The 22,451-nt window shown below is 35.7% G+C and overlaps 2 protein-coding genes and 2 long non-coding RNA genes across 6 annotated transcripts; 1 reads left to right on the forward strand and 3 right to left on the reverse strand.

Moving 5' to 3' along the window:
• Nucleotides 1-1,748: 1,748 nt before the first annotated feature.
• Nucleotides 1,749-13,154, reverse strand: LOC128865473 (ubiquitin-conjugating enzyme E2-17 kDa). 3 transcript variants are annotated; one of them, XM_054105857.1, is made up of 4 exons: nucleotides 13,018-13,154; nucleotides 12,169-12,520; nucleotides 3,255-3,540; nucleotides 1,749-3,176 (listed from the first exon to the last, which is right to left on the reverse strand). In XM_054105857.1, the coding sequence occupies exons 2-4, from the start codon at nucleotides 12,210-12,212 to the stop codon at nucleotides 3,051-3,053; spliced, it is 456 nt and encodes a 151-aa protein (XP_053961832.1). In that variant the 5' UTR covers nucleotides 12,213-12,520; nucleotides 13,018-13,154; the 3' UTR covers nucleotides 1,749-3,050. The 3 variants fall into 3 exon arrangements, with proteins under 3 accessions (XP_053961832.1, XP_053961831.1, XP_053961830.1); XM_054105856.1 differs by having other exon boundaries at nucleotides 12,999-13,083; XM_054105855.1 differs by lacking the exon at nucleotides 13,018-13,154 and adding an exon at nucleotides 12,796-12,884.
• Nucleotides 7,469-12,158, reverse strand: LOC128865520 (uncharacterized). Its single transcript, XR_008454854.1, has 3 exons — nucleotides 11,334-12,158; nucleotides 10,737-11,265; nucleotides 7,469-10,662 (listed from the first exon to the last, which is right to left on the reverse strand). It is a non-coding gene; the product is annotated as an uncharacterized LOC128865520 (long non-coding RNA).
• LOC128865509 (uncharacterized) lies at nucleotides 12,850-13,327 on the forward strand. Its single transcript, XR_008454843.1, has 2 exons — nucleotides 12,850-12,936; nucleotides 13,009-13,327. It is a non-coding gene; the product is annotated as an uncharacterized LOC128865509 (long non-coding RNA).
• Nucleotides 13,328-20,338: 7,011 nt separating this feature from the next.
• On the reverse strand, nucleotides 20,339-21,956 carry LOC128856848 (uncharacterized). Its single transcript, XM_054092247.1, has 6 exons — nucleotides 21,838-21,956; nucleotides 21,536-21,653; nucleotides 21,317-21,477; nucleotides 21,149-21,248; nucleotides 21,043-21,093; nucleotides 20,339-20,975 (listed from the first exon to the last, which is right to left on the reverse strand). Exons 2-6 carry the CDS (start codon nucleotides 21,647-21,649, stop codon nucleotides 20,889-20,891), a joined length of 513 nt encoding a protein of 170 aa, XP_053948222.1. The 5' UTR covers nucleotides 21,650-21,653; nucleotides 21,838-21,956; the 3' UTR covers nucleotides 20,339-20,888.
• Nucleotides 21,957-22,451: the final 495 nt, after the last annotated feature.

A 22,451-nucleotide genomic window follows, 5' to 3' on the forward strand; every position in this document is an offset into this window, starting at 1 on the left:
TAATCAATAATATATTTTCCTTCATTAATTACAATGCCTTCCCAACGTTTAGGCAAATTTGTAATTCCCTGCTTCGATATCCCTTTTTGTAGCTTCTTTTGAGGAGCAGTTCTTGTTACTCATATGGGATTGAAGTCCACGGAAAAGGTGATAATCACAAGGTGCAATATCCGGAGAGTATGGTGGATGCGGCATTAGCTCCCATCCGAGCTCGTTCAGCTTGCCTAATGTTTGCCTTGCGGTATCAGGTCTTGCGTTGTCGTGGTGAAACAAAACTTTGCGTCTATTCACTAAAGACGGTCGATTTTTGTTAAGTGCCTTATTCACAGGTTTGATAGCTGATGGGAATAATAATCCGCTGTTATCGTCTGGTTTGGTTTCAGAAGTTCATAATAAACAATACCGGCCATATCCCACCAAATAGACAGGAGAATCTTCTTGGCATCTCTAGGGGTCGGTTCTGGTGTTTCATCTTTATTTAACCATTGGCGTTTGCGAACAGGATTATTGTAAAGGACCCATTTTCATCACCAGTAACGATACGGTTCAAAAAACTTTCATTTTCAAGCCGTTGCAGCAGCTGAGAACACACATCCACTCTCTGCTGAAGGTTGGCGACCGAAAGTCTATGCGGAACCCATTTTTCCCAGCTTTGAAGCCTTTCCCAACTGAACCAGGTATCTGTAAACTATGAACTGTTCCATGCGATGAATTTAACCTCTGAGCTATCATATCGACTATCAAATTTGGCTCAGCTTCCACGAGTTCGAGCAAGGCGTCGGAGTTAAAGACTTCAGGACGACCAGAGCGCGGAGCATCCTCCACGTCGCTGTTACTACTTCGGAATTTTGAAAACCACTTTTGCGCAGTCATTACACTACAACAATATTTCTGTTTTTTTGACGTGATAACGTCTTATAATTCGATGTGGCCGGCTGCACGCACTAAAAAATGCGGCGTGACATTGTTCATATAGCGTTACCTTGCTCATGCGGCGTTACCTTGCTTGAACTGCAAGCGAGAGCGCGGAACGAACGACAAAGAGACACAATCGGCCCCGCGTTCGGCAACGTTTGATATCTGGCTCTCTCGTACTTGAGTGAGCATATATATGTATGTATATGCGCATATGTATATAAATTCACATATTTGTGATTGGACGATAATAGGAAAAGTAGGAAAGGAAAGGGAGTGTTTCGAGTATAATGTGTCTTGAAAAAGTCAAATCGATGATGGTGCCTCTTATTAACGTCTAATGCACAATCGAAATTGAACATATCTTTCACGAATTTGATGAATGTTTCTTACTTAATTTTTCACGTTTGTATAAATATATTGTAACTTGATCAATTCATTGCGATTCCATTTACCTCCTTCTCTATATCCATACAAAATATCTATCAAACAAATAAAATTAAAAATTTGTTTTGAAAATTGCACCCATTACATTAGTATTTTCTTATGACCTCGTCACGTTAAACTATCTTCAGTAAACCGACTTTACAGACAACCTCTTTTTTTATTATAATTTTGTCCTCAAGCTTTTAAGAAAACAACCGTTATAATTCATTGCTTGTTTATTATTTTATTGCACACTACTAGAAATGGGCAATTTACCATCTAACCACCAAAAACACTTATCCGTTTCGCCTTTGGACACTGAAATAAGAGACAACTTCTATTATCATATCGTAATTCTTATGATATATTTGTTTTTATAATAGTTTTATTTATGTTAAATATTGTAAGTTTTTGTTGTTTATTGGTAATTGCTTAAACATAGTAAAATAATATTTGCTGTTTTATTGTATTTGCTCTATGAACACTTAAATATACCACAATTTAAGTTTCACACACACAAAAAACAATTGCAAAATGAAACGCTTATGGGTAGCTGAAGTGAGTTTTAATAAAGCATTTTTAACAAATTTATTGCGAACATCGACTTAATTTTGCCTCTGGTAAATTTTTCTCTTCATCACAATTACAATGAGTGCTGCGAGAGAATTACATTTTTTTCTTAATAATATTGACACTGGTTTCATGTAGTGTTTTTATGTTAGTATTCATTATTATTCTGGTGCACTATCTTGTAAGATATATAAAGAAATTAAATTTCATTGCTGTAGTAGAACGGAAAATCGTATGCAAAGCATCTTTCTGAGCACCCAAATCAATGTTAGTTGAAACAATGGCAACATACAGAGGAAGTGAGGAGATTGCGACGGTTGCTTCAATTGCAAAATGAAGCAAACCTTCAATTAAATATTGCAAATCTGAAATGGGAAATCGGCAAGGAAGTATTTCTGTCCAACTACTTCTTAGAAGACTGCCTTTGTTAGAAGCTAACGACGGCCAGCCACTTAAAATGATGATAGTTGTAAATTCTAAATTCCCACTCAAAAATTACACTGAAGATAATTTCCATTAAGGTACATACACATTAATATTATTGAATTTTATTTGTTAATATATTATTTTCTTCTACAAATTCTATTTATTTCTGAAGATGTAAAGCGCGACGAACAGTATTTTTTGCATGTTTACACTAAACGCTTTTTTTTGTTTTCGTTTTTATTTTTTTTTTGTTGTTCAACTGTAGTATCGATTTAACATTGACTTATTTACCACAACTTGTTATATCAATCGGTCATGAAACAGTCACGCATGGCAATTAAATTGCTACATTTTCAAATGCTTCTTAAGTTCTTCATATCGCGCTTGCATCTATAATTCTGACGGGTTTGGCTGCCATGAGTGCAATTACATCTCTTTACATTTCTTTTGATAATTCTGTTTTTATTGCTATTTGTTAGCAACACAACTTACACGACTGAAAAAGATGTGCGAATGTGTATGATTTTGGTTTTTATGCATTGTATATTATGTATTATATATATATATGTGTATTTTAAGTTATAATATTTTAATTATTTTCTTCTTCGAATTTTATTTCAATAAAACATTGTAGATGCTGTAGTTGCAGTACCCGTTCACACTGCACTTGCAGCTGCAGTTGATTTGCGTGGTATAGCTGCTGTGGCGGATGGCTAGTCGATGAAACTTTGCTCAACGCAAGCTTTCACTCGCTTCTCGTATTCGCGACGATTCTCCTTATAGAGCTGAGCAGCTGTGGAATTAGCTGGTGAATTGGGATTCGGGTCACTCAGTAGAGACTAGAAGGATATTATTCGTTAATTAACAAGCAAAATACATTCATAATATACTAATACTGTTGTTGTTATTGTGCATACCTGTATTGATGTCAGAATAGCTGACACATCATATGTGGGACTCCATCTGTTTTGTAAGATGTCCAAACAGATGCCACCGTCTGCGTAAACATTCGGATGAAAAACTTTCGATACAAATCGAACCGTTGGCGGTTTATTTGGATACTCTTCCGTAAATTCTATTGTTAATTTGAAGGTACCATCTTCGAAAGGGGTGTCGTGTGGACCAAAAATCACAGCATTCCAAATCATAATATTGTTATCTGTTGGCGCTCCAGAAACTCCAGTTGGTGGATCTTCTTGAAGTCTGTAAACAATAAAGTGAGAAACAGAGATTACAATTCAGTTGCGAAGCGTTCATAGTAAGCATTTTTATATACGCAAGTGCCACTTCTAAGAAGCTTTTCGATGGCTACGGATTATAAGAAAGAGGTTTGCTTGCCCAAGCAAGCAGGCAACGGCAAACCTCCGAGGTTATTTCTGCCATGAAAAAGCTCCTTAAAAGCGGCTTTAAACTGTAGGTCGCTCCATTTGTGGCACAACATCAAGACGCACACCACAAATAGGAGGAGGAGCTCGGTCAAATACCCAAAAACGGCGAAAGCGCCAATTATTACATTTTTTTTTTTGCTTTTCCCATGTGATACGGCCAACTTTCTTAACTTAATGGTTGTTATCAACCAACAACACTTAGTATAGACTTGATAATTAACTAATCATGCGTGTATTATAAAAAAAATTTTAAAAAACGTTTGTTGTTATTATTATTCCGCGAATATTGACACTTATTTTGGGGAATCCTGCAGTAATGCCAAGTTTTAGCCCTCTCTGCTTACAGATATTGCATACTTTAATGAGTTTGTTAAAGGAAGCTCCATTCAGTACAGAAATTATCAGCTCGTTGACTCTTTTTTTCTCACAATCAAGAGCCTCTACCTCTTCGCCTTTAATTTGCAATATGCCAGTACTTCCGAGCGAGATACTCATCTAAATACCTCTCCAGTCGCCAGAAGTTCAAATCAGCCAGGTGCAATTTTTCATAGACTAGCGTCATTCCCGACTAGCGGAGGAGTGTGCAAAGAAAGACTTTGAGCTCGACCTTCAGCGAGTGGTAGAGGTATACTGCGATTGACTAGAGCATAATCGCGGAAACCAATAGAAATGGTGGTCTCTGACTGCTAACTGCAGGATCTCCAAAGCGCTCTGGCGAACACTGAATCTTAAAAGGTCAAAATATTCGCTTGGGTTCAACATTTCAATTGCCAGCGTACTCAAAGGTGTTATAACGCGTCACTGCACTATTAGAGTCACTAATCATTAGAATAGGTATACCTCACAACAACTTCTGTAGAAGTTTTGGAGATGAAGCAGAAATTGAGGCGGTACAATACCTCCTCTGTGAATGTCCTGCACTTTCAAGAAGGCGTGCGAAATATGTTGGCGGCCGCCGTAGCCGGTGCGTGACTACCATTCGGAATTCAGAGAGAACGTACGTTCGAATCTCGGTGAAACACCAAAACGAAGAAAAACATTTTTCTAATAGCGGTCGCCCCACGGCAGGCAATGGCAAACCTCTGGAGTGTATTTCTGTCATGAAAAAGCCTCCTCATAAAAAATATTTGCCGTTCGGAGTCGTCTTAAAACTGTAGGTCCGTCCCTTCATTTGTGGAGCAATGTCAAGACGCACACCACAAATAGGCCAAACACCTAAAAAGGGGGTACGCGTCAATTATACATATATTTCTTTGAAGACCTGGGAAATTTGTCTCACTAGAGGGACTAGTTACCTTCTTAAGAAACACTAAGTGGTTTAAGAAACTTAGTTAATCAAATGCAGCTAGCACAATGGGTCTTAGAGCCACCGAGTATCTTTTCTTAGACAAGCAACCTGGCTAACCAACCTAACCTAACCGGAAGCAACCGCATTTATGTCCGGCCAAGGACTGTCACTCCAGTAGTATTACCCAAACATGTATGGGGAATGTTTATGCTGCTATAATAACAACAACAAGAACAACTATTTACGGTCTTATGCACAAATAGAGTTTGGGCAAACGTATATTTAGTACTATGAAGTAGCGCTTTGTCGAGAGTAATTGAATATTCAGCAGATGAAATGGTAAAAGGCTTCGAACACTCGCAACTCATCTAGTTGAAAGTTCATTATGGTGATGTTGGCGTTAGCTTTTATAACCAATGCTACTGAGGATATATGCAGACCAATGCTAAAGGGCATATTTATTCCTGAAATTTGAAGGTGGCGCCAGGACTGAAATGAAAAATAATGGGGGTTTATTTTCGCCCGAAATTAATACTGCAGATATTTATTGTCTTGCTACTCTCGTATTCTTTCTCGACAGGTGAGCTTCTTTATAGTAATAGCTTTAAAATTAACGCTTTAAATGTTCAGGTAAGCAGCTAAACTCCTCGATCACAACATTAGCTGTATTCTTTTTGCCTGTATTCGTACCTGCAAAAGAACACTAGGAAAATTGTGAGTTACGTGGAAACTAACAACACTATTTCTAACAACAAATATTCTACTTGAGTTGATGCAACCGGTTTGAGTTGAAAGCGCTTCACTATACGCGACCTGATTAATAGCAAAAATAACACCCGAAATCGGCTATATCATATTTTATATAGCAGTAGTAGAAAACTCAAATTTGCATGAATACCTGGTTCTTTGTTTTTCCATACGATTTGGTAGTTTCAATGTAATATTGATTTGCTTTTTTGTAGTTGCTTCGCTTGATTGATAACTCTGAAATTTTGACATTCCAGACATTCATTATAAAGTCTATGGAACAATAATTTCTTAAAAAAAAAAAATAGAAATAAGAAATAAAAATCGATCGATAAATGTTGAGATTTGGTTATATTCACAAATATCCAAAGGAAATATTGATCTTTTCGCACCGATATTATAAATTAACCACTTCGGATTGGAGTTTCATCATATCGGTAGTATACTTGACGACTGACTAGTAAAATTCCTAACCATTTACTATATTCTACTTGTAGTGTGACGGTTGTTATGCGGATTAGTGAATAACCGATTTGCTTATTGGATAGTTTTGTCAGTAAAATATGGACCGCAGGCAACAAATACAGGTATAAACTGCCCTGATACTAAGAAATAATTATTTATTTCAAAAAAAACTTAAATTGCAATTTCTCAAACTACTCCTATATATAAAAACAATTAATGTATTTTCGCACGTGTTAGTGCAAACTAGCATTGCATCCAACCTTTCTTGGTCTTCTTTTTAAAATTTTCCGCTTAAATTATGAGAATTCAGTCTAGTTGTCAATATGCATTGGTTGCACTTAATTATTGAGATAATTCCGAATTGAGTCGTTCATCCCGATTAACGCCACCGTCTGTCTAGGTTATTACATAGATTTGTATGTGGATAGAGAATCCGAAGCGGTATAAGTATTCAGACAAGAATACAAAGCTAAACATTTTGTTTAATTTTAACATTTTTCTATCTAGTTAAGTGCCAGCTTTTGACAATTTTAAGATTGGAGTCGACGTTGTGAGCAAAAGTCAACTACGATTATAAGCTAACTCGACTGCGATTATTAGCCGATAAATAATAAACTTCGATAAATAAAAAGATAAAAGTCTATTTTAATTAAAATGTGTTCCAGGCGTTGGAGTTTTAACCTCTTGCGCTGGACACAAAAGCCGGTGACTGTATCGTTCCCAGGACAGCCGGTTCTACATTACAGGAACGACCCGGATTTACATCCGGCCAAGGTCTGTCACTCCGGCAGCATTCCCCATACATGTATTGGTATTGTTACAACAACAACTGTATCGTGTAAGCCAATTTATAACGAGGAATAATTTCTACTAAAACTTTAGCAGAGTGCGTGTGTTTAACAAATACATATAGACACAATATTTAAATGAGTCTAAATAAAATTAATAATATTTTACAGAATTTTTTTTTTTTTTTTTAATTTTTATTTAGTTTTTTACTATTTTTTATTTAATTTTTTACTGTTTTTTATTTTGTTTAATTTAATTTTTTATTACTTTTTATTTAATTTTTCATTATCTTTTACTATTTTTTTATTATTTTTTGTCTAATTTTTTACTATTATTTTTTGTTATTTTTTATTTAATTTTTTATTATTTTTAATTTAATTTTTTACTATTTATTTTATTTAATTTTTTCTATTTTTTACTATTTTTTTTATTATTGTATTATTTTAATTTAATTTTTACCTATTTATTTTATTATTTTTTATTTAATTTTTTTATTTTTTATTTTTTTTTGTTTAATTTTTTACTATTTATTTTATTTAATTTTTTATTATTTTTTTACTATTTGTTATTGTAGTGTGATATATTTGAAAACAATCAGTAATGTGTAGTGCAACCAGACATTTCTCGCATTCCCACAGTTTCACTGCGTTTATTCTGTTTCGTGTTTAGCTGTAGGATGAACTTTTCTTGGGAAATGTCCAGACTGTTTGGCCTGCAAAGGCAATGAAGGGTGTGTTATCTAAAGAAGTCCTTTCGCATGTTGGGTATTCATGAATATTAACATTTTGTAGAAATAAAAATGAAATATTTTTTATAGAATTTAGAATTTGGAATTGCTTTCGAAATAAACAGCATGCTTTTTACAGTCAATTCAACAAACATGCATTCCCCGTCATTGCCAGTCTAGAGCAGACAAGTCGACATGCATTGCACGTCTTCCAGCGCAAGAAGTTAAGGGGTTATACGCAGTTATGACTTTCAAAAAAATCGATTTTTTTATTGCATTTTTGTAATGTACATATATTCAAAAGTATACGCACGAAATGTGAAGTAGATCTAAGCAATACTTTCGGAGTTATACCTAAATATGTAGAGATGCCTCGGCACGTTTTAAGGTAGGTATTGAAACTTTAAACGTGTTTTTTTCAAAACGGCATTTTTCAAGTCGGTGTACACGATATCTTGAAAACGGCTTGTTTGATCGGTCAACCGTTTTAACTCAATCTTTAAAGATACATTTTCTAGTAATTAATCGTTCCTTTTGTAAATCTGATACTTATTTTCCACTTTATAAACAATTTACGACCAAATTTTAACGTAAAAATCGAAATCATTTCTTTTAAAAGTTGCCATTTTGTGAAAATTCACTATTTTGATTAGCCGAACGATTAATTACTAGATAATCTAATATATTAACAACATTTGTTTGGTTTTTTGATTTCAGATAATCCAATCCTGAGTTACGATGTACACCGTAAATCGTCTTTTTTTAAAGGAGGTTCCAGAAATCGCCTGCAGCGCGCTCTATAATCAACATTTTCATAAATAAAAAATTTTGTTACGTTCTTGAAGGATGCTTTTATAACCGCCAAAAATTTGCAAATTAAAATATTCTGAAGTTTCTTCAGGATAAATCCTTGACAACCCGTCTTTTATTTGCTTCATAACTGCGTATAACCCCCCGCTTTATTCAGCCGACAGACCTTGTAGCGATAGGCATTGAGTTCTAGCTTTTGAGCCGACTTTAGCCCTTTTGCATCATTTGAGGAAATAATCCGCGTACAAAAACTCTATCTTGTTACCCAGAGCCGAATAGTCCACGGGAACAAAAACTCTCTCTTATTACCAAGAAAGGAATAAATATTTTTGGTTAAAGTTTGAGGAAAATAAATAATTTTAGTAGTCTTGTAACATTCTTTGCCATTAGAACAAACAGTAAAAGTCTTGCCGTCGAAAGGAATTTTGAGTACATCGCGCATTTTGAGCGGCGATGCGAAAGGGTTAACTTGACTATGGCTATGCATCTGTCAATCTTACGTTGTTGTTGTTGTTGTTGTTGTAGCAGCATAAACATTCCCCATATTTAAACACGCTGAATGCTGCTGGAGTGACAGTCCTTGGCCGGATATAAATCCGGGTCGTTTCGGTAACGTAGAACCGACTGTCGTAGCAATCTTCCATCTGGGCAGTAGCTAGTAACGATACCGCATGCAACAAATGGCAAAAAGTTGATCGTACATTTTCAAATGTATCACGTTTGCCTAAGTTTCCTAGTTATTTAAGTAAACATTTATTTGAGTTTATTGAAACAATGGCAAAAAGTTAAATATTTCAAAATAAATAGAATCAGGTTTTATGAACTACATATTTTTAACTTTTTAAAATGCTGATATTTCAAAAATTTTGTATAAGCTTCATTTTCTCTGATATCAACACATACAAATTATGAATAGCATCGCTGTACATATGCACGTTAAACCCAAAGAAAAAGCAATATGTATTTTCTTTGTCAATGTAAACAAAAAATTGCAATCACTAGTCATCAACTGCACTCTTTCTTTTTACAAAATTTCTACGGAAATGCAAGTAAAAACAAATGAGAATGCGAATAATTTCACAATTCATAAAAATAACAAATATAGCACGCATAAAAGGTTAAATCTACATATGCACATATGTAAATATGTATTTATTATACAAAAATATATTCGTACATTAACACGAAGTATAAGATCATATAAACAAAATTGCATTATTATAATTGCATGGATAAAGCGTACGGAAGGGGCAGCACAAATATTTGCTCCTTACACGCAGATAAATGAGAAGTGAATAGCAAACATTTAATTGGCGAATTTTGGCAAGCGCATAGAAGTCGCAATCTTTTGAAAAGTGGCAAATGAGCAGCCAAACTTGAAACGACTTGGTGACTAACAAACGGACAGGGAAGCCAATCTAGACGTCTCTTGAAGTGCTCAGAGAAGCTGATGAAATAATCGGCATATTATGTGGTCATTGGTTGTCAGTCATATAAATATACACATATGCACAAGTGTTCATATACATATAGTACATATACATGCACATATGTATGTAACACATATGCGTTGACTATAATTTCAGTTTCTTAGGTTTGTTTTGCAACTATCCAACATTTTTAAATGTTTGACATAAACGAGTTGTTAAAATTCTCTCTATCTAACGAACATATTGTTGGATATTTACTACAACGGCTGTTTTTTACGTTTGAGTATTGCTAGTGCTGATGATTAATACTACCAGCTGTGCAAAAAATTGAAAAAAGGAAAAATATTTAAAATTCCGATTTTCAGAAAATAATTATTCCCATATAAATAATTTTATTCCACTTCAGGCTAAAAACGTATTTTAGATTTTTAAAACTGGTTATATGGCGAATACAGCATTGAAAAGTGTTTAGTGTTTGCAGCAAATGTTTTTACGAGACGTTTATTGATTGGCGAGATTACCGCTTGTGGTGAAAATGGTTGATATCTAAATTCCGTAGCAGGCTCGAACATTGGACATATTGCCGGCATGTCATGCCTAATTACAAAAGCAAAAGTACTCCACACTCGCATGAAAACTTTGTAAACCCTAATGCAGTTTTTTGCGACTTAAAAATTCGTCCTAAAAAAGTAAACGTTTTATTTAGTCAACTATTTAGGCTTTTGGCACTAAACAAATCAAAAAAATGAAATTACCTAATTCTCACCATTAAATGAAAAGATTCGAATTTGTGGGTATTAGCAGGTTTTGCATTTAAGAGAGAAAAGAACTAGCGCAAATTATTCAAATTGCGTGCAACAGAAAGGCATCAGACTTTTTTTATCCTTCTTCCACTGTAAATTTGATTCTCCATTAGTAGTTATTTACAATTTGCCAACGCTGACGAGAAATTTCCCCAACGTATGGTTCCAGCCGCCGAATTTTAGGAAAATAATAAATGTTTCTAAGTTTGAAGCAAATTTCAATTGTTTATTAGAAAATAAAAACAAAAACTTTGTTATATGGTTAACATACCTACAATTCTTCTTGATAGGCGCAGTGGTTGACTAAGCCCCGTTCATACAGGCCAGTCCCTCCCTTATTATTCCTTGTGCTAAGGACATTAAAGCGCCCAACAACTCTAAGCCTCCTCCACTTAGAGGATGTCTTTCTCGTCTTCCGCCACCACTAGCAACACCGCATGGAATACTTACAGACCTGGCGCATTTGTACCCATTCGTACACCTATTTCAAAATACAGACGCATTCAAAGCACCAGGATATTCGGTGTGGCAGACATTGGAAATACGTACGTTATATGGGACTTGAGGCAAGTTAATTAATACATTAATAAGCAGCTTGGTTGTGAAATTTCACCTTGCATGCATAAAGCCAATTGTACAATTAGAAGATTTCATCGAGTAAACAAGACTGATATATCAGTCAAACTTGTTATTGTTGTAAACCATTATGATCAAACTGCATATAAAACGAGTCTTGGACAAAACAAATATAATCTGGTGGCATGCACCCACAAGTGGAGCAATGTGAATAAATACGTATTTGTATCTACTAAAATAGGAAGTAAAACGCAGAAGAGGAAGCACAGCATACATCATGTAATCAATAAACCATTTCTAACCATAAGCGCTGCAAAAGCAATAAAATTTAAGTTCTACGAAAGCACTGAATATAACAACTATTTAAATTTCAATATACATTTAATTGCATTTATAACAAAACGACCATCATTTTTAAGGCAACTCGATGCGGATCAGGTGGCCTAAAGCATGAGGTTACTAACGAATTTTCGGGAAGGCATAACAGTTCCGTAAAATACAACATAAAAAAAATTAACCAAATCACAATGCCAATGCCAGCACTTTTTTGGCCAAGAAAAATGTAAAACGAATAAATGTGTATTTGTAATTTGGTGCTCAATGAGTACACAATAAATAAGCGAATGTTAAAAACGTGTAAAGAAAAATATCACACGTAATTTTTCATGCGACCTCCCATACCCGATTTCTTCTGCGTATTTTCATAAATCATTTTTCATTCGTTTTTTTTTTTGTGCAAAATTGGGTAGAGCTCCACTACATCCCCTTGAAAGGGGTCCAAATGCAGTTTATTTTTATTACTACTTACCTTTTAAAATCTCTCATAAGACGCCTGCGTGCGGGTGTTGACATTTTCCTTCTATTAGTATTGCGCTTTTACGCTTTATTAACAACAAAATAACAATTTTTACGAATTTTAACTGGGCAGCGAAATTTTTTCCTTACTACACGAACACAACTTGAATTGTTTCGTTTTACTTCTTTCTGCAAATCTTCTTTGATTCAGATTTTTTTACTTGTGTGTGTTACCACCGTTTTCTTTGCTTCTTCTTCACTTATATGTATGTATTACTTATTGTCTTCGCACTCTACGTTATTCGCCTTTTGGCTAATATTATTTTTATCCCTATGATCTTTTTCCTTGCGCGTTCAATTTTTTACTAAAACTCAACGAAATATATTGACAAATTTGAAGCAATCAGCATAAACAGCGCACAACACAACAACAAGGCAATAACACTTCATCAAACGACGGCAACGCCACTCGGTGAAACGAGCAACAGACGTTGCAATGGAGACAACGAGTACACCAAGAAACAAGAAAAAGTCAACTAGTTTAAACACTTGTCAAGTCATCAGCTGACCAAAGCCAACTTTTCATGTGCGAGAGTAAGATAGCGCTCTATAAGTGTAAAAACGAAGATTATTTAATCACCTTGCTTGCACACAAATTTCTGTCCTCATCTAACTTTGTAATAACTAGTTGTCTCCTTCGTTGAATTTCTATGATACCCGATTGCAAAATTTTTTTCGTTTTTTATTTTTCTTTTCACATGTATAAATTTTGAACTTTTTGGTAAGTGATTTAGCATTCGATTTGCCAATACTTTGGAAAAGAAATTTAAATGTTTTCCTCACTCTCTAATAGCAAAATAACCTTTCGAGTTTATCAAAAGATACGTTTATAAAAAAATTTATTTGGTCCAACGCAAAATAGATTGATCAACGAAGAAATCGATGGCAATGCTAGAGTGAATTTTACACATTCGGGGTCACCAACTGCAATAAAATAAATTTCATCGGATTTGTAAAAAATGTATTTAAAGGAAAATATGTAAAGCAGATATGGTGATTTTTAAATTGTTTTTCACCTAGGGTTACTTACAAGAAAATTACATTGTATTCCCAGACAAAATGAACGAATTTCAATAAATATATTTTGACCGAGCTTCCTTAGGCACTCCAAATTTCCATAATTGGTTAATAACTTTAAAAATAAAATTTTAATGATAATAATTTGTTAGCAAAAAGGTGTTAAAAGGTGAGTACGGCATTTGGCCGTACACTCTCACGACAGTCGCAACGACCCGGATTTCATCCAGCCAAGGACTACCCCTTATGCAGCATTTCCCACAAATTTATTGGGAATGATTAATAATTGGAGAAATGGAACTATTGATATTTTTAAACTACCGCTAAGTTCAGGATTTATATTTTATTGAGGATATTTTATGCTCTTACAACTTCCGGCATTTATAAAAAGCGATGTTAAGAATTTAAATACAGGGTGGGCCAAATAAGACTACTACTACTACGCAGCAGGTCCATAGTTTGACCGATAACTCTAGTGGCCATAACACCGCACCAAACAGTACATTTAGATGGGTGCAACTGATATTGGTGTGTTGCCCCTGGATTTTCAGAGCCCCACAATCTACAGTTTTGTTTACTGACATAATCATTTAAATGGAAATGCGCTTCATCCGACATATGCCGTTAAAGCGATTGATCGTTGACAAGAATAGAAAAACTTGATATTTAACAATTCACTTATAACCTACAAAAAGAGAAAAATAAATATGTCAAAAAAGAAAAAAGTTATTTGTGCTTAACATAAGTAGGTCTTATTTGAAAACAATATTTTCCTTTTGTATTTGAAAATACATTTTGTATTAGATACATTTTATTATAATATTATTGACTAGTAAGCCCTACTTCATCATTTCATACTTCAATCGTAAGTCCAATCTTCGAATGCAAGAATGTTAGAATGATGTATTTTTACAAAATTATAAACGTTGCATTTGAATTAGAACAGGCTAGAAAAATGTCATGAAGAAAGAACTAAAACCCCGAGACTAAATAACAAGAAAAAATGCTAAATCAAGTTACGGAAATGGTATCTGTCCATACTGGTGCTAATACGACGTCACTCATTGTCAAATTTGCTGAGAACAAAGTAACGGTACCACGATAGGTGCCATCTCATTATTCTTTCCATCATGCATATTTTATTTGACGTTAAAGATTTTGCTTTAAAAGTGATCACACATACTGTTTGTCAAAATTATCTGAATTGACAACTGTGACGTAGGCTGTACGTAACCAATAGTCATTTTTATTTTCAGGATGCTCGTCAAGGAAACACATTGAACATATCGCCTCACTAATAGCCCATGGTGACGCTGAAGCATGCATGTCCAGCAGGCTCATATGTGTGCATGTCGGGTGACGCTCGTACTTGCTTCGTGTCACACATATGGCCTCTGGAGACGGTCAAACATTTTTGACAAGAACTTTATATGTGTGCGTGTCGGGTGCTTGACGCTAATATCTAAAATTTTTGATTTTTACCGACAACAAGTATGTGTGACACGACGACACCCGACTGCACTAACACACACAAAGCTCAGTCAAGCATGCTTGACCGTGTCCAGAGGCCAATACTTGTTGTCGGCTTTTGCATGATGAAAATCAAAAATGTTATATATTAGCGTCAAGCACCCGACACGCACACATATAAGCTGCAGAACATGAATGCTTGAGCGTCACCAGGAGCTATAAAAGTGCTGCAAGCCGCCGTAGTCGTAGTTGGTGCGTGACTAGCATTCGGAATTCATAGAGAGAACGTAGGTTCGAATCTCGGTGAAACACTAAATTAAGAAAAACATTTTTCTAATAGCGGTCGCCCCTCGGCACGCAATGGCAAACCTCCGAGTGTATTTCTGCCATGAAAAAGCTCCTCATAAAAATATCTGCCGTTCGGAGTCGGCTTGAAAATGTACGTCCCTCCATTTGTGGAACAACATCAACACGCACACCACAAATAGGAGGAGGAGCTCAGACAAACACCCAAAAATGGTGTACGCGCCAATTATATACATATATAGGTATATATATACATATATATAAGTGCTGCAAGAAATAAATAATTTAATAGAAAAAGAAGAAAATATTACGGTTTTTATTTAAAATATTCCGCCGATATAGAGAAAGATACATATTCCATAGGCCTTCATAGCTCTTGTATAGTTCTTTGAATCGCAATACTTCACGACGAATTTTATCATTCGTTCAATTGCGTCAAAATCTTTGCAACGCAAAATTAGAGAATTCATTTACAAGAATTGCGATCGGCTGTCAAGTTGAAACCCGCTTTGAAAGTGGGAGCCAGTATACCCCCAGTATACTAAATTGAAAGGACAACTGGAACGTGTAACATCCAAATAGTAAATTTAAACTAAATTTTTCTTAAACATCTTGACGCAATAATAATAAGGTGTGGCCAGTTGAGGGGTGTTTGTAGTAATTATGACAATTTTGGTAGCTTCGCATAGAATGATGCCATCATGCACATAATAGAATAAAAACTAAAGTACTATTCTGCTAAACAAGTAAAAGAAGATATCACCGTTTTTTGTTTTGACTTGCGTGTTTAATATTTCTTATACCACGTTCATACAGAGTAACTTGAGTTGAATGTAGAATAAGCAACGGAGTTGCCGTATGCGAACATGACGGGCAATACCAAAAAAAAATTCGCAAAGTTGAAGTAGTAAATGATTCGATGTATTAGCCCCTGGTCACCATCCAGCATGCTTGACTGCGCTTTGTATGTGTTAGTGCAGTCGGGTGGCGTCGTGACACACGTATTTGTTGTCGGCTACACGTACGAAGCTTGATGAAAATCAAAAATTTTTGGTATTTTCGTTTGACGCTTACTTTTTTGATCGTGGCGAAGTCTGATGGACAAAACAGAAGGGTTGTATTTAGCATTGAGGTTAGTATTTAGTGTGCGGTTTGTGCTGATATTCGAAATGGACAAGTGCACCGAAGATAAGCAGTTCATATTGAAGTTTATTGAAAATTATCAATGTTCACCAGCATTATGGAATCTCAAAGTAGAAGCATATTGTGATCGCGAGGAAAAGGCGAAACAGTATGAAATTCTATTGGAAATTTACAAAGAGCGGCACTCTAGCACAACAGTAGAAGATGTAAAAAAAAATTAATGTTTTGCGTACAGGCTTTTCATCCACACTTTTTTTTATCTCTTTTCTTCTTTTTTTTAACAAAACTGCAATAGTTGCAAGTAATAAAAATTCATCATCCGATTACGACATATTTACTTCTAAATACAACTGAGGATTGATCGCTTTTTGTTTTGAACGTTACCGGGCAAACGACAAGCACCCGACACGCACACATATAAAGTGCTTGACAAGCAATGCTGGACCGTGACCAGAGGCTATATGACGTGGTCATATTAGCAAAAATTTTGATGTGTTTATATTTGAATATATTTTACTGCGAATAGCGATTTTTTGGTTTTAAGTTTCTCAATTGAACATTGAATATTATTTGCCAAAATGGAGGAAAACCAACAAAATAAAGAGCGTGGAAAACCCGCACAACAGTCAACACCAGAAGAAATGCGTCTAGAAGACGCAAATCGAATGGCACATTTACACTAGCCGATTTCTTCAACTTAATGGTGATTTAAATTGGGGCGATCAAATGCGGCTTAGGACCGGTGTTGAGAACCGAGCAGCTGCTTTTACTAGAGCACAGTCGGAGGTTAGACAACAGCCAATGAGGTCACCTCAGCAAATTAGGCAGAACAACAATAATGGACCCAAACAAAGACGAAGACCCCCACCTCCGGCAACAACAGAGACACCACCCAGGGATGAACCATTGTATACAGTTAACGGTAGGCTCAGCAGTGAAGAATACTGGGCCAGAACTTTGGCCATTCTGAAAGTTCTACCTAGTTCCGCCTATGAAAGTTCCAGCGTTACAGCCAATGATTGACTCTAACAGCCATCAGCGCTGAGTACTATAACATATCTCAACCTTGTATGAATTCGGAATTTCGGGATAAAAATAGGGCATGAGTGCAGAATAGCTACATTTCTTAAGATAAGAATATTGGATACAGGGTGATTGAGAGGTTTTATTTGACCTGTTGTATCTCGTCGTGTTACTTTCAATGTCTATCGGTTCTGTAGCTATCCAGCTTTTGCTCCTTTACGTAATCACTTTTTTACTTTTGATTTTGTTTTATTATAAAATATTTTCTATAAAAGGTATTTGCGTTTTGAACAGCTCATTATTTGTCAGCCTATTTAAAACGTCTAGGGAAGGATTTTGCAAAGAAAAGCGATTTCACCTAAAAATTTCGGAATTTCGAGCTTTCTGCTTCTACCTGCTCAAATTTCTAGAGTTGGTATCACTAAGGTTATAGTTTATGCGGAGAGGTACAGAAATGAACTGGACACTAAGTTAAAGATGGACTTTAACATCGTTTAAAGTCGAAGTGCACACCATAACTTCATTCATAAGGAAAATTGGAGTACTCCTATTTTTAAAAGGAAACTCGATGAGTATACCCTACACTAGTTCGAGAGCGCCTGCCAATGTGCAGAGATCAATCTAGAAAAAAAACCTCCGGAATGAGCGAACGCTATTATAACCAACTTTTTCTGTCATTTTGGTTTTTCATGCACGGAGATTCGAACCTACGCACTTCTGAATGGTAGTCACGCACCAATCCATTTGGCTACAGCGGCCGCCAATGACCAATCTCCAAGAAAATACCTCATCGAATACGATGTGCAACTGCTGCAATATCTAGAACGTATTTGTCGATTGAGAGAGACAGCTGAAGCTCTTCGTCTGCAATAGGTGATGGATGGGCTCCAAAAATTGTATTCAAATGGTTACCACCTTTCGGACTCTCGGTGAATGTCGCTTTAAGTCGTATCGCTCTGCTTTTTATTATAGGTCTGGGCGTGTTTTGAAAGTGGCTACACTTTTAGTAGGAAACCGTTGGGCTGGTTCCTTATATAGTATCCCAGTTGAAACTGTTTGATGATCGTGGTTTTGCGCTCCTTTGAAGGGAGTATTGACGTCCCATAATGTAGGTGGTGTAGAGGCGAGATTAAAAGCATTCCACCGGAGTCCTGAGAGCATCATTATGACAGGTTTGCAGCTTTATTTACCATTCCCAGGCCAACCGGTTCTACGTTACCGGAATGACTCGGGTTTTTTTTCGACCAAGAGCTGCTGGCCAAGTAAACTAGCCCTGTCTGGTATATCGTACCGCCACCACGTTCTACTAGATTCCGGCGCGCAAATAGGTGCTGCATGGTTTAGAGGCGGGTTCAACCGAGTTCTAAGGTAGGTGACAACCGAAATTGGTGTCATCGACTTTTACCTTTAGTTCGAGTTTGATCCTTGTGCAAGAATTTCTCTCTTATGGTTGATGTAACTTCGAAATGTATAGGGTTGTTCAATAGGTGCGCTTAAACTTTTTTCCGATAGGGAGGGCGAACGACGCAATATTTTTTATTTTTCGCTTGTCATTTGTAAACTTCATTAGTATACATTTCATCATGGAACGCTACACACTTGAGCAACGATTGCAAATCGTGCAAATTTTTTATGAAAATAATCGTTCTGTTCCTGCTACTTTAAGAGCATTACGGCCATTTTACGGTCCATTTAACAAGCCGTCCCGTTTTGGGGTTATGTGAAGTCATTGGTCTACAGTAACAAGCCGGCGACTATTTGTGAGCTCAGAGCCAATATTGAACGCGAAATTGCTGGAATTTCGGCCGATTTATGCAAAAGACTGGTCGAAAATTGGGTTCAACGATTGGACTTCGTAAAACGTGCACGCGGTGGTCATGCAAAAGAAATCGAATTTCATACTTAAATGTATATGTTCAAACTCGATAATAAAAAAAAAATTAGTTAAAAAAGTCAAACCGTTTGTGTTTTATTCAAAAAAGTTCAAAAGTTGAAGCGCTCTTACTGAAAAACACTATAGAAGTTGAAGATTAGAGGCAAAGTACATGCACTACCCAGTAGGATTCTTCACTTGGCCGTTCCCATGGCAGTAGGTTCTACGTAACCGGAACTATTCGGATTTATATCCGATCGATGATTGTCACTTCAGTAATGTTCTCCGTTGTATGTATGGGGAATGTTTATGCTACTACAACAACAACAACAACAACTCTCCACTTGACATCGTTAGATCACAACACTTCAAGGGACACTTTTCTAGACAAAATCTTATAATCCTACTTAATCTTGCCCTGTTTTAATGCTTGCTCTCAAAAAATTACGGATGAGTGGTGATCGGACAGTTTAATTTCTGGTTTTTAAAATTAGTTAAAAACGTCATTTCGGCTCCGAGCATAGTGAACAGCAAATACGATCATTCTGCGTTAGTTTAGAAGACTGTTGAAGATACTTAGTAGTTTGAAAGATCTGATAGATAGCAGATAGAGGTTGGTTTATGATGAATATTTGTCCCGTGAATATCGTAAAAGAGCCTTGAGTTATAATTTCTTAAAAAACCCCTCATCTTAGTTGTTATTGTTGTAACAGTATAAAAATCCCCCATACATAAACTGGGAATGCTGCTGAAGTGACAGTCCTTGGCCGGATACAAAACCGGGTTGTTTCGGTTACGTAAAACCGACTGTCGTGAGAACGACATCTTGGTCTGATACCGCAGAAGTGGGGGTGGATTAGTTATTAACAGCATAGAGTGACGCCCAACATATTGAATTTTAACGAAAGGTTTGTTTGTGGACGCATGGAAAGCGTATTTGGGTATTTAACACTATCCTGATTTTAATTTTAAGTAATTTCTGCCTTTATGCCAACGCCGTAGGGAATACCATGCCTTCATTGGGGAGACCCGATCGAGGGAACCCTATCATCGCTTGGCGTAACAAATTGAAGAAGGCGTGTGTAAGGCAGAGACGCCAGGCGAGACTTGTTGCAGTCGGCCTTACCCAGCAACGTCTTGTAATCATTGATCAGGCCATGTAAGTAATTTCTGCCTTTAGTATATTCCAAATACACCACAAATTGGAGAAGGACCTCCTAACAAAGGATGTGAGCGTCAATTATATATTATATTAATTACCAACTGTATATTCTGAGTGATTTGAGTGGAATTACTGCAAAGTAGATAAAAAAAAAATATTTATTCAGTAAATTACAATATACTGGTACACTGTTTATGCGTTATGTATGACATGGATATCGCTTCGACATGCAAACCATCTTGTCCGAAGTTTTTACATTATAATATTTTGAACAATTTACTTTAGGCGAAAATGCCTAAATTAGATATGTATATTTCTGTAAAATTGAACACTAAATCTTTTGGTAAAGCTAAAAAGTGTGATTTTAAATATGTCGTCTTAAAGAAACAATCATTTAAATACACTTATGTATATTATATAAATGGACGGAATGTGTGTTAGTCTCTTTCAAGTTAGCCATGGAATTTAATTAATTTTCCTTCACCTAAAGAAAACCATTTGCGCATCTTAAAAACTATTTCAATATTCGATTACTGCGCCATCGAATTTTAGGTCGTTTAGGTTTTGAGATTTTAAATTTAATTTGTAAAATTGGATTTTAAACTTATTTTAGCTGGAAAATAGTGCTAAACATGCACTTAAGAGCCGTCATATTGCAGTAAAAGGGCTCCAGCGTTACTTAGAACGGCTCTAACAGTACGATATTCGGATTTTGCATTTCTAAAAATATTTGATATTGTGAGAATACGCACAACCAACAGTAAATCTGCAAAAAAAGATTAAATATAATGTCTTTCTTTCAGTTAGGATATTTTGTATATGGGAATATTTACGTTGTATGCCATCCAACAAAAATTCAAAAGTGCGGAAAGCGTTTGTTCCAGCTAAAAAAAATGGATAAGTAAGTAAAAGCCTAGGAAAATTATTATAATCACTTACATAAATATAATAACCGCCAATGAGCCAAAGGCCCCACACAAATTGAAATAGAATTCCAACACCTACTAAAATAAGCCAGGGCAAAAGCCAGCCTCGAGTGCTAAAGAACCAATCAAAATAATACATAATTAAATATACAGTGCTCACGAGGAAACTTGGAAGCGCTACCTTATTTTTATGCCATAATACACCAAATACGATGCAATAATGAGGAGTAGAAAGTAGAATATAAATATGCCGCCATATACTGGCATAGAATATCTAATATCTGTTTCAAAGAGCGGAGAATATAGTTGCGCCGATTCTCCTCCTGCTAACATGTACGAAATCTGAAAGTTTTGGTAGAAAACTTGCAACATTAGTTTGAAATTTATTTCATTTGTTTACCAATGTTATGAAAACCAGCGATAAAGCTGCCGTGTACACCGCCACGGCGTAGCTTCCCGTCTTGACTGAGTTTGACCAAATAATTGGCGACCAGCACGATTCCAACACAACCATTTTTCTATAAAATATTTAATTAACAATAAATGCCCAATCATACATAAAAGGCAGGCTAATTTAAAAGCATTAGTATGTCGTTGAATCAACTTAGGTGTGGTTCGTCACGCCCATGTATTGAAATCAGTGCAGAAGCTGCGTTTAGTTTCATGGAATTGCAGTCTTTTTATATTTGTAGCCTTTCTCACCTATGGCGGATACAGATATATTAATTTACAGAATAAAAATATGAATAAAATAATTGTATACGAAAACTGCAACAAAATACTAAATTGGGTGGGTAATCGCAACAACACAGAATGGAATGAACTGGAATGAAACATTGAATCCCTATTGCCATAGACGTAAGGCATTGCCAGACAAGCGCACATAATAAATATAGCCAGAGTTATCCGTTTTGAGGTTTTTATCAAAATATGTTGGTTGGTGGCTTAAAGTACGTTCACATATGCAGTAATTAGCAATAAACACACAAAATTAATCTGCCCGTTCACATATGGCAGAATACCTACAAAATTGGCAATCAGCTGTCAATACTTGAAAGGTTTTTCTTCATAGAAATTGCTTTGATGAAATATTTTGAAGTTTTTGGTTTGTTTAATTATTATTAACGAAATGAAGAAAAGGCAAGGAGAAGGTATAGCTAAAATCTACAAACCTTTTTTCTTTGCAGGCATCTATTTTATTTAGTTCTTACTCTGGCGTTTCCCTTTACAGAGAACGTTAATGTTAATGTTAACATTAACTCTCTTACATCTCTAATATTTCACTGTTAACTATCTAGGTATAACACAGCAAACAC

This window comes from Anastrepha ludens, chromosome 2 (genome assembly GCF_028408465.1).
Source record: "Anastrepha ludens isolate Willacy chromosome 2, idAnaLude1.1, whole genome shotgun sequence".
Taxonomy (NCBI): Eukaryota; Metazoa; Arthropoda; class Insecta; order Diptera; family Tephritidae; genus Anastrepha; species Anastrepha ludens.

Bases quoted from the DNA above. Each gene is read 5' to 3' on its own strand.
- LOC128865473 (XM_054105857.1), bottom strand. From the start codon at position 12,212: ATGTCAACACCCGCACGCAGGCGTCTTATGAGAGATTTTAAAAG. The intron at 3,541-12,168 runs GTAAGTAGTAAT...TATTGTTTACAG, and splicing joins CTTATGAGAGATTTTAAAAG to ACTTCAAGAAGATCCACCAA. The intron at 3,177-3,254 runs GTATGCACAATA...ATATCCTTCTAG, and splicing joins CTATTCTGACATCAATACAG to TCTCTACTGAGTGACCCGAA.
- LOC128856848 (XM_054092247.1), bottom strand. From the start codon at position 21,649: ATGGTTGTGTTGGAATCGTGCTGGTCGCCAATTATTTGGTCAAACTCA. The intron at 21,478-21,535 runs GTAAACAAATGA...CAAAACTTTCAG, and splicing joins CGCTGGTTTTCATAACATTG to ATTTCGTACATGTTAGCAGG. The intron at 21,249-21,316 runs GTAGCGCTTCCA...TTGGTTCTTTAG, and splicing joins TATTATGGCATAAAAATAAG to CACTCGAGGCTGGCTTTTGC.